The sequence below is a fragment of the Plectropomus leopardus genome, chromosome 12, assembly GCF_026936395.1.
Source record: "Plectropomus leopardus strain MGB_pleo_1.0 chromosome 12, ASM2693639v1, whole genome shotgun sequence".
In the NCBI taxonomy this organism is placed as follows: Eukaryota; Metazoa; Chordata; class Actinopteri; order Perciformes; family Serranidae; genus Plectropomus; species Plectropomus leopardus.
This window is the reverse complement of record NC_142187.1, coordinates 12,042,380-12,057,006: the sequence shown is the minus strand read 5'-3', so window position 1 is coordinate 12,057,006 and position 14,627 is coordinate 12,042,380. Positions and strand designations below refer to the sequence as shown.

Here is a 14,627-nt window from a genome sequence, read left to right as displayed (position 1 = left end):
GAGAGAGAGAGGGAGGGGGTGAGAGTGGTTCGCATGAGAGAGCATGCATGAAAGAGAGGAGGCAGGACGGAGGGGGAGAAGATCATGAAGTCAGGTCAGTAACATGAAGAGGAAAAGCTAAAAATAACAGTTTGATTATTCATATCCCGGGCTTTGAAGTCGGTGACTCCCAGCTGCTGACTCGGAGACGGAGGTTGTGTTCACTTGAGCTCATCAGGGTTCGGGGGCGAGGGGGTGGAGGGCGGGACAGTGAATAATGTGTGAATAGCAGCGCCCACCCAGAATCAGCAGCATCAGTACCAGTGCAGCAGGGTGGCACAGTGAGGAGGAAAACAATGAAAACATCACATTACATCTCCCACACAGGATGGAGGACTCCAACTTGTTCAGGCTCCACGTTTTCTGAATTCCTCCTGACTTGAATGAGGTCAGGTTTCATCTAAATTGTTCGCTAAATCACAGAAAGTTAGTCTGGAGCCTCTTTAACACTGCCTGTGCAAGGCGGGGAAAGGGTTGCAACAGTATAAGATACAGATATTCACAGTACTGTTACCATCTCAGAAAATATCGCAGTTTCACGAATCAGAGTAATACAGGTTTATTATTATTACTATCAGTCAGAATGACCCTTAAAGGAATGAAGACAAAAGGGTGAGTTTTAGTTGGTTGGTTGGTTTGGTCATCACTATAATTAAGACTGGAAACCATCACTTATTTATTTATCGTAAGTATGTCAAAATAGTCTCCCTTTTGAAAATAACTAAACCAAGGGAGAGGATTTTCCATCCCATTGCATTTCTTTTTCAATATAGTATATAAGCAAATGTAAACAGTATTTTAATAATCAATTTCAAAGTCACAAAAAAAAATTACTTGAAAATATGCAACAAAAAAAGTGTTTAAAAAAAACAAAGAAAATGGACTCAATTTTTTTTCCCTGTAACATAGTTTTAAATATAAAATTATTGTTATCTGGACATTTTTTCCCACATTTTTGGATAACTTTCTAATAATTCTTCCCCTTCTAAAACATAGTTTTGTAATTTTTTCACCTGTTACCAATTTCTTGCAATATGAGGGACATTTCTTTCCAAGTTCAAAGGGTTAAACTGGTATATCGCTGCAACCCTTGGCTGGAATATCACGCCTTATCCCTCCTTGCTGTTCTGTAGAGAAGGTCAAATCACAGAATGGGAAGACAGGGTTGTCTCAACTTTAAGCTGCCATGTGAAGTGGTAACAGCGCTGACATGGTGCCTGTATAAACAGGACAACCTGCAGAACAGGACCATGGGCAGAAAGAGTGTGAGGTTTTGACAACGACTTATGTGTGCAACCCACTGCGGGAGATTTAAAAGCAACTAGAAGCACTTAGCGGCAACCCAAAGAAGAAGAACAGCCGTAAAAGTCCTTAAATTGGGAAAACAATGAGATTCCGGAGCTCCTTACCCTCCGAACTGAAGACGAGATCCACTGCCATATAACAGAGACGGTAAGTGATTGTTATTGCCATGTTAATGCCATTGTTATTGTTCACAAAACACTGCCGACATGTTAATGTCACGTTAGAGGCCAACACTGTTGTGATAAATGTCACACCTTTTAGTTCTGCGATGCCGGTATGCTGTCTAAAAAAAATCACACACTGGAGTGGCATGATGCCTGCATCGTTTGGTTCTGTGTAAAATGCAAAGGAAGCAGAGAGAAGGGATTTCTATGGCACGATCTCTGTGGAAAAAGAGCTTATGAGTGAGTGTGCATCCTCCCAGATAATAACTGGAGTATCATTTAGATGCAGCCCAAGTTCCAACCTGACTCCCAACTGTAACGAGCACAAATCTTGACTCCGCAGTTGCAACAGATGGCTGTTAATTCCACTCAGTAAAAAATGACATTAAAATATGCCTCAGACCTTATAAAAGTTGTACTGGTTTAAGCTCAGGTAAAAAAAAGCCTTTCGCTGGATGTTTTGGACCTCATAAAAACTCTAATCCATGTCCTGTGTGCTGTTACACAATAACGAGCTATGTGTTTATCTGTTAACAGATAGTGTTATCTGTCAGTCATAGTTCGATAGTTTGTACATCCAGGGCAACTTTTGATGCTGGTGAGTGTGTCTTAATTTATTTTTTTTTTTGGAAAGAAGTAAACTGGCAGACAAATTGGTACACAATGAAACACGTCTGCAAATCAAAGCTTAACGTTAGCAGCGTTTTGTCTGGCTGCGGGTAGCTGAATCACTGATGGATTGAAGGACTGATTTTTTATTCTGGGTCACAAACAGACATAAAAGCATCTTCACATATTTTTCAGTTTCAGCTCATAAAAAGCATATTTTAGAATACACAAAGTACACTAAAAAGAGTTAAGGGACTGATTGCTACTTATGGTGGGTGGACCTCAGAGCTCGCAAGTGGGTTTAAAAAGTGTGTTTTCTTTAAAATTCCCCCAAATCACACATTTATCATATACAGAAACTGTGAAATTTCTTTATTTATTGTGTACGAGAGTCATGTATTTTCCCAGAGTCACTCAGGGAAAATATTTGTAGCTCGAGGAAGGGTCTGGATATAAAAACAATAAATATAAAACCAAACGAATTTACACCCCCAGGCAACCCCCTTCTGTGGTAAATAAAGTACTGTCCCTTACGTTTTTCATGAATTAGGGCCAAAACAGCCTAACAGGTACAACTTTTTAAGCATAAGGGCCAAACATTTGTTTCTTGCACTGACTTCCTTTTTTTTTTTGCTTGACTGATTATTCCAGCTCTTTTAACGTGTACAAATGTAATCATTCAATGTGTTTCAGTCTTTATATTTATTATATATTATATTACTATATTTCATGAGAGCTTGGAGAGATCAATCTCAACAGCCTCTCTAGAAACAGTTAGTTTGTGTAAGGTATTTCATATCACATACAATAAACAGTGATGTGTGCACTGACTCTTAATTCAGGTCAGTTGGGTTGAATATAAATAAATGATGTGCTTGTGGGTCAGCGGGCAGGTCGGAGAGAAGCAAATAAAAATACAAAAACATCTTAAATCATGTAAACTTAATTGATGTATTTGGGAAAACTTACCGTCACTGTAGCAGGTGATTTGTCCTTTGATATACAGAGCTAAAATACCCATTGATTAAGAAAAAAAGGCTTTTTGATAAAGAACAGCTTGGTATGTTTGTTGTTGGATCGTTAAGTCCAGGTACAGCTGACCTACACATTTCTACTGTACTATATAATTCACTGCTGCACAGTATATTACCCAGACTCCACACTAAACTCCAGAGGTAATGCTTTACCAGACTGTTATACAGCTTTGTGCGTCGTGGGTTGGGAGGCCACAACATGAATCAATACCGGTGTAAAGAAATGCTTGTCCTTGCAGTGCTATTCACCCTTGAAATTTTACAGGACAGCTCTTGTGAGGCTACCATGACGATGTTGATGCACCGTCTCCACATTCAAGTATCCTGGCCAAACAAACATGTGATTGAGCGTCTACAGGTTTACAGTCATCATTGTATTGCACAAGGCTGAACTATTTGACCTCCCGGGCCTGCACACAAAACTCTGCAGACACTATTCGATGCTTGAATTGTGTATCTGACATTATTCTATACTTCACTGCGCTGCTGATTTCACAGCTCTGTTGTTTTAGCCTCCAACCAGGCTCAGCCCAGCACAGGTGATCTGATGTACCTGAGCTCCAGTTGTAGCGTCCTCAGGCTTCTTGTCGTCTCTGATCCTGAGGAAGCGGGGAAACCTCAGAGAAATGCCCTTTTCTGGATCCACCTGAGGGCAGACAGAAACACAGTCAGGATACAGTTTGTAACCATCGATGCATGTGAGCAATTGTCCTCTGTTTCTTGTACTGTGCTGAAAATGCTAACCTCTAGATGTGTGGGGTCATTTTTTTTGACTGTGGCTTTAAAAGCTATTAAATCCCCATTAGTTCAAGGTCTAAACATCAAAGATTAAATGATTTCTTTTTAACTGAATAATTTTAAAACCCTTTCATTTCCAGGACAAAAAGTGCACTTTCGTCCTGCTTGCTTTCATCTCATTACTATTAAATATGGATGCATTGCACATTTGATGGATTTTATGTATATAGGCATTAGGTGAGAAAAAATCTGCTAAAAAATGTATTTCATTAGGAGTGTGAAGACGTCAAATATGCTAGCTCACTACAGAATAAAGTACCTTTCAAATTTGAACTGATAGCCATTCTGTTAGCTGGAATTGGTAACTTTTTTTGGTACTTCATTTTCTCTGTAATGACAGAATTTATATTTTTTTGAGCAAGCTGCAGGGGTGACATAGTAGACTGAAGTGCAATTCATCTTCTCTGCTCTTTCCTTATCACACATAGAGCTCATCTTCTGTCTCTGTCTATCTCTCTGCTTATGTGTGTGTGTGTGTGTGTTTATATGTCTGCTTGTCTAGCAGTAATACAAGGCTATTACTAAAATAATAAAGTGGCTTCGGGGCACTTCTGCCTCCTGTCTGAAGCAGAACCTGGCTGCGCCAGGGAAATCTGTCGCCGGCCTCGCAGCTCCGTGGCTCACTTCAGTGCGGTGTCTCAGCACTTCCACCTCTTGTCCAAACCCAGATTTCTCATTTAACGCGAACTGTAGTCTGAAGTGCCAACGCAATTCGGTCAGTGCCCATAAAACTACAGTGTTTGGTAGTCAATCCTACACAACCAGGGTGGAATGTAACAAAGTGCACTTGCTCAAGTGCTGTACGTCAGTACAAATTTGAGGTACTTGTACTTTACTTTACTTTTACTACACTACATTTCACAGGAAAGTTCTGTACTTTTTAAACTACATTTATCTGAAAGCTTTAGTTACTATTTACTTCACAAATTAAGATTTTTGCATAAAAATGCATAAATGTATAAAAAAATACACTGATACAATTAGTTCACTGATCAATTAGCATATTGACAGATAATCAATTGCCAACTTTTTAGTAAGCATTTAGGTCTTTTTCCATTTTATTTATTTATTTTTAATATCTTTGGTTTTTTTTTTAATTGGGCACTTTCACTTTTAATACTTTTAGTACATTTTCTTGATTATACTTGATTACTTTACTTAAATAACATTTTCAATGCAGGACTTTTACTTGTAACAGAGTATTTTCGCAGCATGGTATTAGTATTTACACTTAAGCAAAGGAACTGCATAGTTCTCCCACCACTGCACAGAACAATAATCAAACTAATCAGTGAAATGTAGGAGCTTTCAGATGACACTGGCAGCAGCTGTGCGCTCACAATAAAGTGCATATTGGTATAATTGTGGTAAATGATGGAGATGACCGAATGTCTCACACAAGTGGTACCATTAGTGGTGAAATTTCCCATAAAACGTTTGCACTCTGAAGAAATGTCCCTTCTGGGCCATACGCTATTGTTTCCAACTAATGACGGAAAAAGATGCAGACAATATGTTAAGTGTAGATATTACTAATCCTCTTAGTAATGGTCTCATTTGTTTTCACATCCAGTTATCTCAAATTCAAGTGTGAAAAGCAATGCTGTAAGATTTAGGCTTTTTCGACCTTGCACCTTTAAACTTTGTTTTTAAACTAAATATAGTAACGACATGCAAAAAACTGTCTGTCTTGTCTTTCCTGCTATAAATGTAGATAGACTTCATCTATCTCAGTGCCATTTTACTGAAACTATAGTTAAAATGAAAGCTGAATACTGCTAATGTTATGGCAAAGACTTTATGTGCACTGAGGGACTGTGAGACCAACACGCAGCCAAACTCCGGGCAATAAACAAGTATCTGTTCCATTAAATCCAACATCTTTTACAACATTTTTAATAACTCAATTAAGACGAGCTAATTGTGACTTTTCATTGTCGCCAACAGACCATAACAGGCCGAATTTATCAGCGGAAACACATGGAAGGGAGGGGACTGACCATTCCCATAGCGGCCTTGTAGACTGGAGACAGCGACAGGTCGGCGCACTTCACCTCCCAAACCTGCACAGCGTCCAGCCACACGTCAGGCTCTGCTGACTGGTCAATGCGGTAGTAGGCACGGGGCTTGGGCAGAATGTGCTCCTAGAGAGAAGAGAGTAGATAATGACCCTTTTAATTACAAATTAAATGTTTATTGTGCCAAAAAAGCCTATCACGAGTTCCCAAAGCCTAAAGTGATGTCACAAAACTCAAAAGTTAATAATGTTCACATTTTGGAACATAAACACATACTGCAAGTATGTACAGACTTCGACAATGTGAAAAAAATACAGCAGTGCCTTCACAGAGAACCTGATAAAGAGACAGTGACAGAGTGGCTTTGGTTGCCCTGCTGAATCCTGCTGCTGCCTCACAATCACTTCCCAAGAGAGAGCAGAGAGTCTGAACACTCTCATATTCAAATGATACCTGCTTGCCTGAGGGGCAACATGAGAGGGTGATTTCCAAACCATATTATCATACACCTACATGAAAGATTTCATTCAGAGACACCTTGATGGGCACGCTTTTTTGTTACCTGATATTCACCTCTTAGGATTTAAAAAAGAAAAAAAAAACCCCATAAATAACCTTGCAGCTGAGCTCAGGCCTCCACTTCCATCAAACTGTTCCTGCTCTGTGAGCAAAGCGAGAAAATCTGTCAACTTCTACAATATTTAATAGTGCTTTTTTAACTTTGACACAAGCAATCATTCTGTTGGCGTAGGTGTCACATTTTTACAAAATGATACCAATCTTGTTTTGGCATAAAACAACCGTTTCAGCGGATGTGACTCTGGGAACAGTGTGATGTTAACTAGACTGCTGCAGTGGCCACAGAACTGGGTCATAGCTAAGTAATGCTGGGAAAAAGGAAGGCTCCAGCAGTAGCGGTGCTGGTTTCCCCTCACACATTATTTATACTGTAGGCATTCAAGTGACACTCTTATACAGAGTGAATTACAATGAGAGAGCTGGTAGGCGTGTAGAGTCTTATAAAACACTGCTGCTGATAGACACGAGTTAGCGATACACCTATATACTTTATCTGACAGGTCAGGCATCAGCTCGACGTGATCCTCTCTGTGTCTCTGTCTTCATTGTAATAAAATATAACAATGCAATTTTACAAGCCTTCTACAGCAGGATAATGCGTAGGAGCTATTTCACTTAAATGCAAATATTTGTGTCGTTCCAACCTCCAAGCACTGGGTGAGGCATTCATCTTGAGGGCATATGTAAAAAACGTATTCAAGGAGAGTAATTATAATCAAGTACAGGTGTTGTTGCCGGGGGGAAATGTACACTTTTTGCAGACTATGCAGCATTAATGGTGAGTTCAAAAAGTTTATTTTTTAAGGGAAAAACTGGAGATTTTATTAAACATCAGAGGCAAATCGGCGAGTAGCAGCCTCTCAGTGGCTGATAAAGTAAAGCACATGGTGATTATCTGGTAGTTAAAGGTAATTTCCAGATTAAACCAACTTTTCTAATAAAAGCTTTAGTCTAACAGCTCCATGGGTATAATCCAAGCCCCTAAGAACAGCACCAGGCTCTGAAGCCAATTTTACATAGTGGCCAAAAAGTAGAATTACAACCGCCAAGTCCATCACCTAATGCCATGGGGCCAAAAAACACTTTTCTCTATTGACTCACAATGAAAAAGCGACGTCTGTATCAGTGGAGGCATGTTTTTAAGGGTCACCGCCACCACAAAATTACTCATTTCACTATCAAGATTTGATCAATTCAATCGGCTAACATTTTGGAAAGTCTACAAGAGCCGCACGATTAAATCATTTCATCCTTATTCAAGTTAGCAGAGTGCTAAACCCGAAGTTAGCCACTCAGGCGCCACAAGTCTGCAGTGCCCCAGCTTGATGCCCCCCACGATGCATAATTTCCATAGACTGTATAAATAATCGATATAGCTACTGTGGCGTCATCCACTGGTTTGTGGACTCCTGTTTTAAAGCCCCAAGTTTGTCATTTCAGCCGTCACAATCTTGTTTTTATTGGAGCCAGAAGTGACCATATTGGGATGAGAGGTTGGTGCTGTAAAGACACAAGTGGTAGCTCTGACTCAGACGCCTCGCAGACATCCTCTCACTCAATTGATTAAAATGCACAAGTTTGGGCCTTTATAAAATGTTAATGGTTGAGTTATACATAAAAAAAAAAAAAAAAAATCAATCCTGACATGAATTTTGAAATTAGCTATAGAGACCAAACCGTTTTTTGTTCCAGGCTGTAAACATGTTTATTTCTGCTAAAAAGTTGGACATTTTAACATGGGGGTCTAAGGGGGATTGACTCTGTTTTGGAGCCAGCCTCAACTGGCCAGTTGATGAACTGCATTTTTTAGCCTCAGAGTTTGCCGCTCGGTTATTTCATACAGCGGAAATTGAGATTTTTTTTGACTTCATGCACCTCTGTGCAACTTTTCATAGGAATGAATGGTACCTCACCTCCAACTCTCTATCCAGTTCTCTTGATACATCCATGGAATAATCCCATTTCTGGGACACTTTAAATGTGAAAGATTTGTGCAGAAACTGATGGGTGCCACTGACAGTATCTTGACAGCACTCAAAAGGGACATGAAAACTGTATTTCAGTTTGAGAAGAACTCGGAGCAGCAGAGTGGTGAGTATGACACGACTGTTATTGTACTGATGGAAAAGGTACTGTGGAATATATACTTTATACTGAATATATCATTTTCATACATTTGGCCAGTAATATCAGTAATAATAACAACTGGCTCAACAGGTAAAAAAATCTGAGGGATGGAAAAACAGCTACATCACTAAAAAGACATTTGATGTGGCAACCGACAAGAACAGACTGACTTCCTTGTTTAACTTTGATCTAATGTGCTTGCTGACAGTTTTCCTGTGCAATGAGGTATAACTGCTGACATTTGGGGCACTCTTTCTGTTTTAGCTCCAAATAAAGTGATAATGCTGTGTGACTTTGATGTAGCGATGCTGCCATATTAACAGATCTCAGCTATTTACTTGGTGAATACAATGTTAACATAACAAATAAAAATGCGGAACAAAAATGTCACAAATAAGACCAAAGTTCTAATAAACTAAGAATTTTTTCTTCAAGAAGTGAGTTGTTGTTTAGGGCTGATTATTTCGATCATTGATTAAACTGCTGATTATTTTCTAAATTAGTCCTTCAGTCTAAAAAGTGTCAGAAAATAGTGGAAAATGCCACAAAAGGTCATGTTTATAGGTTACCTGTCTTGTTCGATCTGCACTTAAAAGGACAAAGGTTTTCAGATGACTATCACGAAGACTAAAACTAGAATTACCATCTCGTGGTTATAAGCCTCTGCAAACCTGTCAAATTACAGTTACAGTTTACATCCATGTCTGTGAAAGCATGGATGCTTCACACACATCTTCTCCCCCGGCAGCACAGACGATCTATACAATCAGCACAGTGTCAAGCTGAACACCCAAGATAAGTGTCACCAATTCAGAATCTGACCAAATGTCTCCCCTTCTTTTCCTGACTTTTGGAATCACCAAAAAAGTGTTATTGGAGAACATTATGATGTCACAACAAAAAATGACCTATTACCTTTTGGATATAAGAAGTCATCACTTTATCAGTTTATCCTATCAGACTTCTGTATGACATTTTATCATAATTGCATGTGAATTCTTGTGTTATGGCCAAAACATTTGTGATCTTGACCTTTGACTACAAAAATTTTAATGAGTTCATTCCTCAGTCAAAGTGGACGTTTGTGCCAAATTTGAAGACATTCCCTTAAGGCTTTTTTTAGATATCACGTTCAAGAGAATGGAACAGACAGATGCATGTAAGAATAGATGTTCAGTCGGAGGTACAGACGGACAGGCAACCCAAAATCATAATGCCTCTGGCCTTGGCTATCGCCAGCAAGGAGGCATTGAAATCAAGTACTTTCATGTAAGAGGCTGGTGCTATAGTCATTTTTGATTAAATGAATATTAAAACAGCTGCAGCCTTATGTCTGCTCTGTCAACTGACTGATTATTCATTTAACTGTTTTATCTAATCTGGGGAGCTATGTGGATTGTGGGGGGGAAAAAAGAAAAAAGGAGCACTGATTTAAGATCCCAAAATCAACAAGATCAAGTATCAGAATAAACATGAGAACAAAAAGAAAAGAAGGGATCAGTGTGTCCCTTGCTACAGCGCAGCAGTTTGCCACCCAGAGGAGTGTGAACAGAGCCAATCGTCTGCGTGCATGGACTCCCATCGGCCTGCAGCACTGCAACCAAAGCAACACGGCCACACCAGCAGCTCGCCTTAATTCACCATCCATCACTTTCAGATGGAGGGCCTCATTACAAAGCACTACAGTACAGGCTGTATTGGTCTGGGGGAGAAAAAAAAAAAAAGGTTACACCGCTTTCTCAATCACTGCTTCACTGCGATTCTGCACTGTGTAGCAGTTTGTACCACTGAGTCTAAACTCTTAACCTTTCAAATATTACTTTAAGGTTATTTTACTCCAAAACACCATAGTGTGTAGCACGTTTGTACAGTGAATGGTATCTCACAAATAGTCGCTTTCATAAACCGGTGACTGTATTTCAGAAGCCTATCTGCTCTTATTTCTATAAAAGCGTGTCAGAATTTAGCTGATAAAGTCAACAGAGTACTCAAATGAATTCTGACTCTCACAACAGCTATCATTTTCGTAGAGTAGTTGTCAATTTCTTCAAATGCTGTTGCTCTGCTGCTCTGGAACGAACCTCTTCAAATGTAAATTGAAAAGGCAATTCATTACCCAGAGTCAGAGCACGCCTGCACAGTGACTCCAAATGCAAATTTTTATTGGTGTAACAAAAGTACTTCATGATCTCTGTTAAATATATTCCAAGAGCAAGCAAATACATGAGATTTAAAGCCAAATTATTCATACTTTTGGAAAGATACATCATGTTTAGAAGAGTAGACACTATGTGGATAAGCCTTTTGGGGAATTCTTTTTTTATATAAATCTTGAACTTATTTCTATGACTTTTCTCATTTTGAAAACTAAAAGGTAGCTGGAGGCGTTGCTTAATAAATGATTGCAGTATTTGAGTTGTATTTTAGAAGTATATGTGCACACTGTCCATCTCATTTTGCTATAAAAGTCTCCATTTATATCAGGAGGGTTGGAATGAATGAAGAATTAAATGAGGGAATGATTATTTGCAGAATGAAAGGCCCCGAAAGACCTCAGCTGCACTCATTCTGTCTCTTTTAACCTCAAAAATTGACTCTGCATCAGTTGGAGGAATGAAAAAATGAAGCACCTGTAGCTGCAGAATGTTAAAAACCCCGCTTATGAATTTAAAAAAGAAAGAAAGAATGAAGGCATCAGTGCAGGAAAACAAGTGTTGAATTGTGATTATTTTTACCGAGCAAGTGTGCCACAGTCACGCTGTGCCACGTTACCTTTAAGAACTTGTAATGCTGCTCCAGATCTTCATCCTTGAAGCCTGTCCCGATCTGCAAGAGACGAAAAAGAGATAAGACACACACATACACTCAGATATACACATACACATATTCCCTCATGGTGAGACAGCAGACATTTGGCAGCAAGGAGCAGAACACAGAACAGCCCCCCTGTCCCCCCCTCCCCCACACCACACCACGTCTTCGTGCTTTGCCTGAAGCGTCATGTCACCTCTCAAAAGACCTGAACCCGCTGAGACACGAGAATCACCTAACGGGCTGACATGCACAGAAAGGGGAGAAGAAAGACTGGTATATCATGCAAATATAGCATTTTCCAGCTCACAGATGTATTCTAAAGGCGTATTCAGCAGGTGTCCACCAGAAGCTAAATGTTCCCGAGGCTGCAGTCACCACAAGAAGGTTTAGAGGTGTTTCATTCAACTGTGGCTTCTTAATGCATTCGGCTGAATTTATCTGGCCACAGCAAACTGTGGTGCAATTCTACAGACACATTTTGGGTAGTACTCAGTGTACTGAGGTTCATTACTCAGCCCTACAGAGAAGAGACATTTTTACAGCTGTTGGCAAATTAATTTCTTGTTATCCAAGCTTAAAGGGACAGTTCACCACCAAATAAAAAAGACATATTTTTCCTTTTATGTGTAGTGCTGTTTATCTTATTTTATGTTGGAGATATCAGCCGTAGAGATGTCTACCTCCTCTTAAATATAATGGATCCAGATGGCATTCGGCTTGTGGTGCTCAAAGCCCCAGAAAAAAAAATGTCTGGAAAATTCAACAGCAATATCTCTTTCTAGATATTATGACCCAGTTACCCCTGATAATCCACAGACCTTGTTATGACCTGTTTCATTTAGGATCTATTTTCTTTCTACCAAACTACACCTACCAACTGTATCACATCTACTGCGAGTTCACACAGCCCGCCTGAGCTAACTAATGTTACAGATGTAGTGAGAGTTTTTGTGGTATTTTAATAGACAACATTTGACGCTTTGATCTGAGTCTTAGATGCACAGGTTTTGGGCTTCTTGGATTTTTTGTCTTTGAAACAAACACTCATAGAAGTCTGTTCCTCTGTATCGGGCCCGCTTGAAGGTCTGTTCTCAGGCATCATACTGGGCTTACCCAAGACACAGTGATTTAATGAGATGGCTGTTGATAAAACAGCCAATGCGCATGCTGGGAAAACATAGCATAAAAAGACTTGATGTTGTATGAGACTGTAAAATATGGCGGCGAGGTCAAATAAATTCAGTATGTTTAGCTGGAGGGGCTTGGATTTAATTTGATGTTTTGGTTTCTTCCAGTGTCTTTGCTATAACTGTATGTCAGAACCCAAAACAACCAAATATCTAATGACTGATCCATTTAGGAGTCTGTGTGATTTTTAAGGCTCCTGGAAAACCCAAACAAACTTAATACATCAAAGACCTAAAAGTGAAGTAATGTTGAGAATCAAAATAAGAAGCTGTTGCTGTGACTGTGACCTAATTGTCTCTTTTGTTTCATTAGTATTCCTGTTATTCTCTGTGAGGGGAGTCACTGTGAACTGTGTCTGAGTGAACTTCACAGCAGCAGTTCTGTAGCATTGCTGCTCCTGGATCTGCTGAGGACTTGTGTCTCGCTCAAGGACATTTCAGCAGGACGTATGGCAGAGATTACATTTGGGAAATGGAAATGTGGGTTAAATTCTGCTTTCAGCTACAGTGAAGCCTCTCAAATGGAGGGTTCCTGAAGTTTACCATGTCAAGGACAACAAGTGAAGTGAAAAGAGAAAACGAAGCAGGGACTGTGTGCTACATGTCCACCACTTCATAACGAAACCATTCCAGTTACATGTGTAATTTACATCCATGTTTGTGTCAACATGGATGCTTCACACACATCTTTCCCCTGGCAGCACAGAGGATCTATACAATCAGCACAGTTTCCAGGTGGACGCACAAGATTAGCGTCGCCAATTCGATATCTGACCAAATGTCTTCCCTTCTGGTTAGAAGAGATATGATGTAGAATAATGGCCATATAAGTGTTTTTGCAAGCATTACAATGTTACAGTAATGTTGACCTTTGACCTTTTGGATACAAAATGTCATCATATCATAATTTTATTCTTTGACATTTGCATGAAAATTTGTCTTAATTAGCATATGAATTGTAGAGTTACGGCTAAGGTTACATTGACTTTGACCTTAAAACTTTGACTACCAAATACTAATCATTTCATCATTGACATCTGAGCCAAAACTGAGGAAATTTCCTCTTGACGTAAGGCCTTCTTGAGCACAAGACAGTTCACAGTGACCTTGACCTTTGACTATCAAATTCTAATTAGTTTATTGTTAAGTCCATGTGGACGTTGGTGCCAAATTTTAACAAGTTTCCTCAAGGTGTTCTTCAGATATCATGGTCAGAAAAAATGAGACATATGAGGTCATAGTGTCGTTGAACTTTGACCACCAAGATCTAATCGGTTCTTCCTTGAATCCAAGTGGACATTTGTGCCAAATTTGAAGAAATTCCCTTAAGGTGTTCTTGAGACATCGCGTTTACAAAAATGGGATGGACGGACAACCTGAAAACATAATGCCTTCCACCTTGGCTATTGCCCGCATGGAGGCATAATAAAGTGATTTGGGCTCGTCATTGATGACTGCAGACCTCAGTGTACTTTTTAAATATTACTTCAGTTGCTGTGAATGGGGGAGGTGATGCACCAACACAACTTTAAGAAAGCACAAGGTGTATCTGCCAAGTTTTCCAAATGGAGATCAGATGGGAAAGCCAGGATCGTCCATCTTAATGTTGCCAAAATCTGAGCTAAAAGTGTGAATAACAGTTAATAAAACTTGGTGTGCTTGGATTCATCAGGTTATTGACTGACGGTTGTGATCGAATCCTTTCATTGTGCAGCTCACTCAGCATTTGTTTAGAGTCGAATGTAAAAAAAAAAAAAATAGCAACCATGTGAAAGTGTAAAAGAAAAACTCTGAAAATGGGAGGCCTCTCAAACACTGCAGCGAGCAGCTATTCATGCAAAGGGAGATTAATATGAAAATCAATAACAGACAAAAGGCAAGAGCTCTTCATCTGACATTTTTCACATTTACACAGCAAGTGGTGTATTCTGCTGTGTTCTTTAAGCGCAGCAT

The 14,627-nt window shown here is 39.5% G+C and overlaps 1 protein-coding gene across 1 annotated transcript in view; it reads right to left on the bottom strand.

Moving 5' to 3' along the window:
* Positions 1-14,627, bottom strand: part of lig1 (ligase I, DNA, ATP-dependent) — a 62,803-nt gene that overhangs the window by 239 nt on the left and 47,937 nt on the right. The window contains exons 24-26 of the mRNA XM_042498151.2: positions 11,446-11,499; positions 5,950-6,093; positions 3,705-3,797 (exon numbers count right to left, since the gene is read on the bottom strand). Of these exons, the coding sequence (XP_042354085.2) occupies positions 3,705-3,797; positions 5,950-6,093; positions 11,446-11,499 (291 nt within the window). The remainder of the gene's footprint in view (positions 1-3,704; positions 3,798-5,949; positions 6,094-11,445; positions 11,500-14,627) is intronic.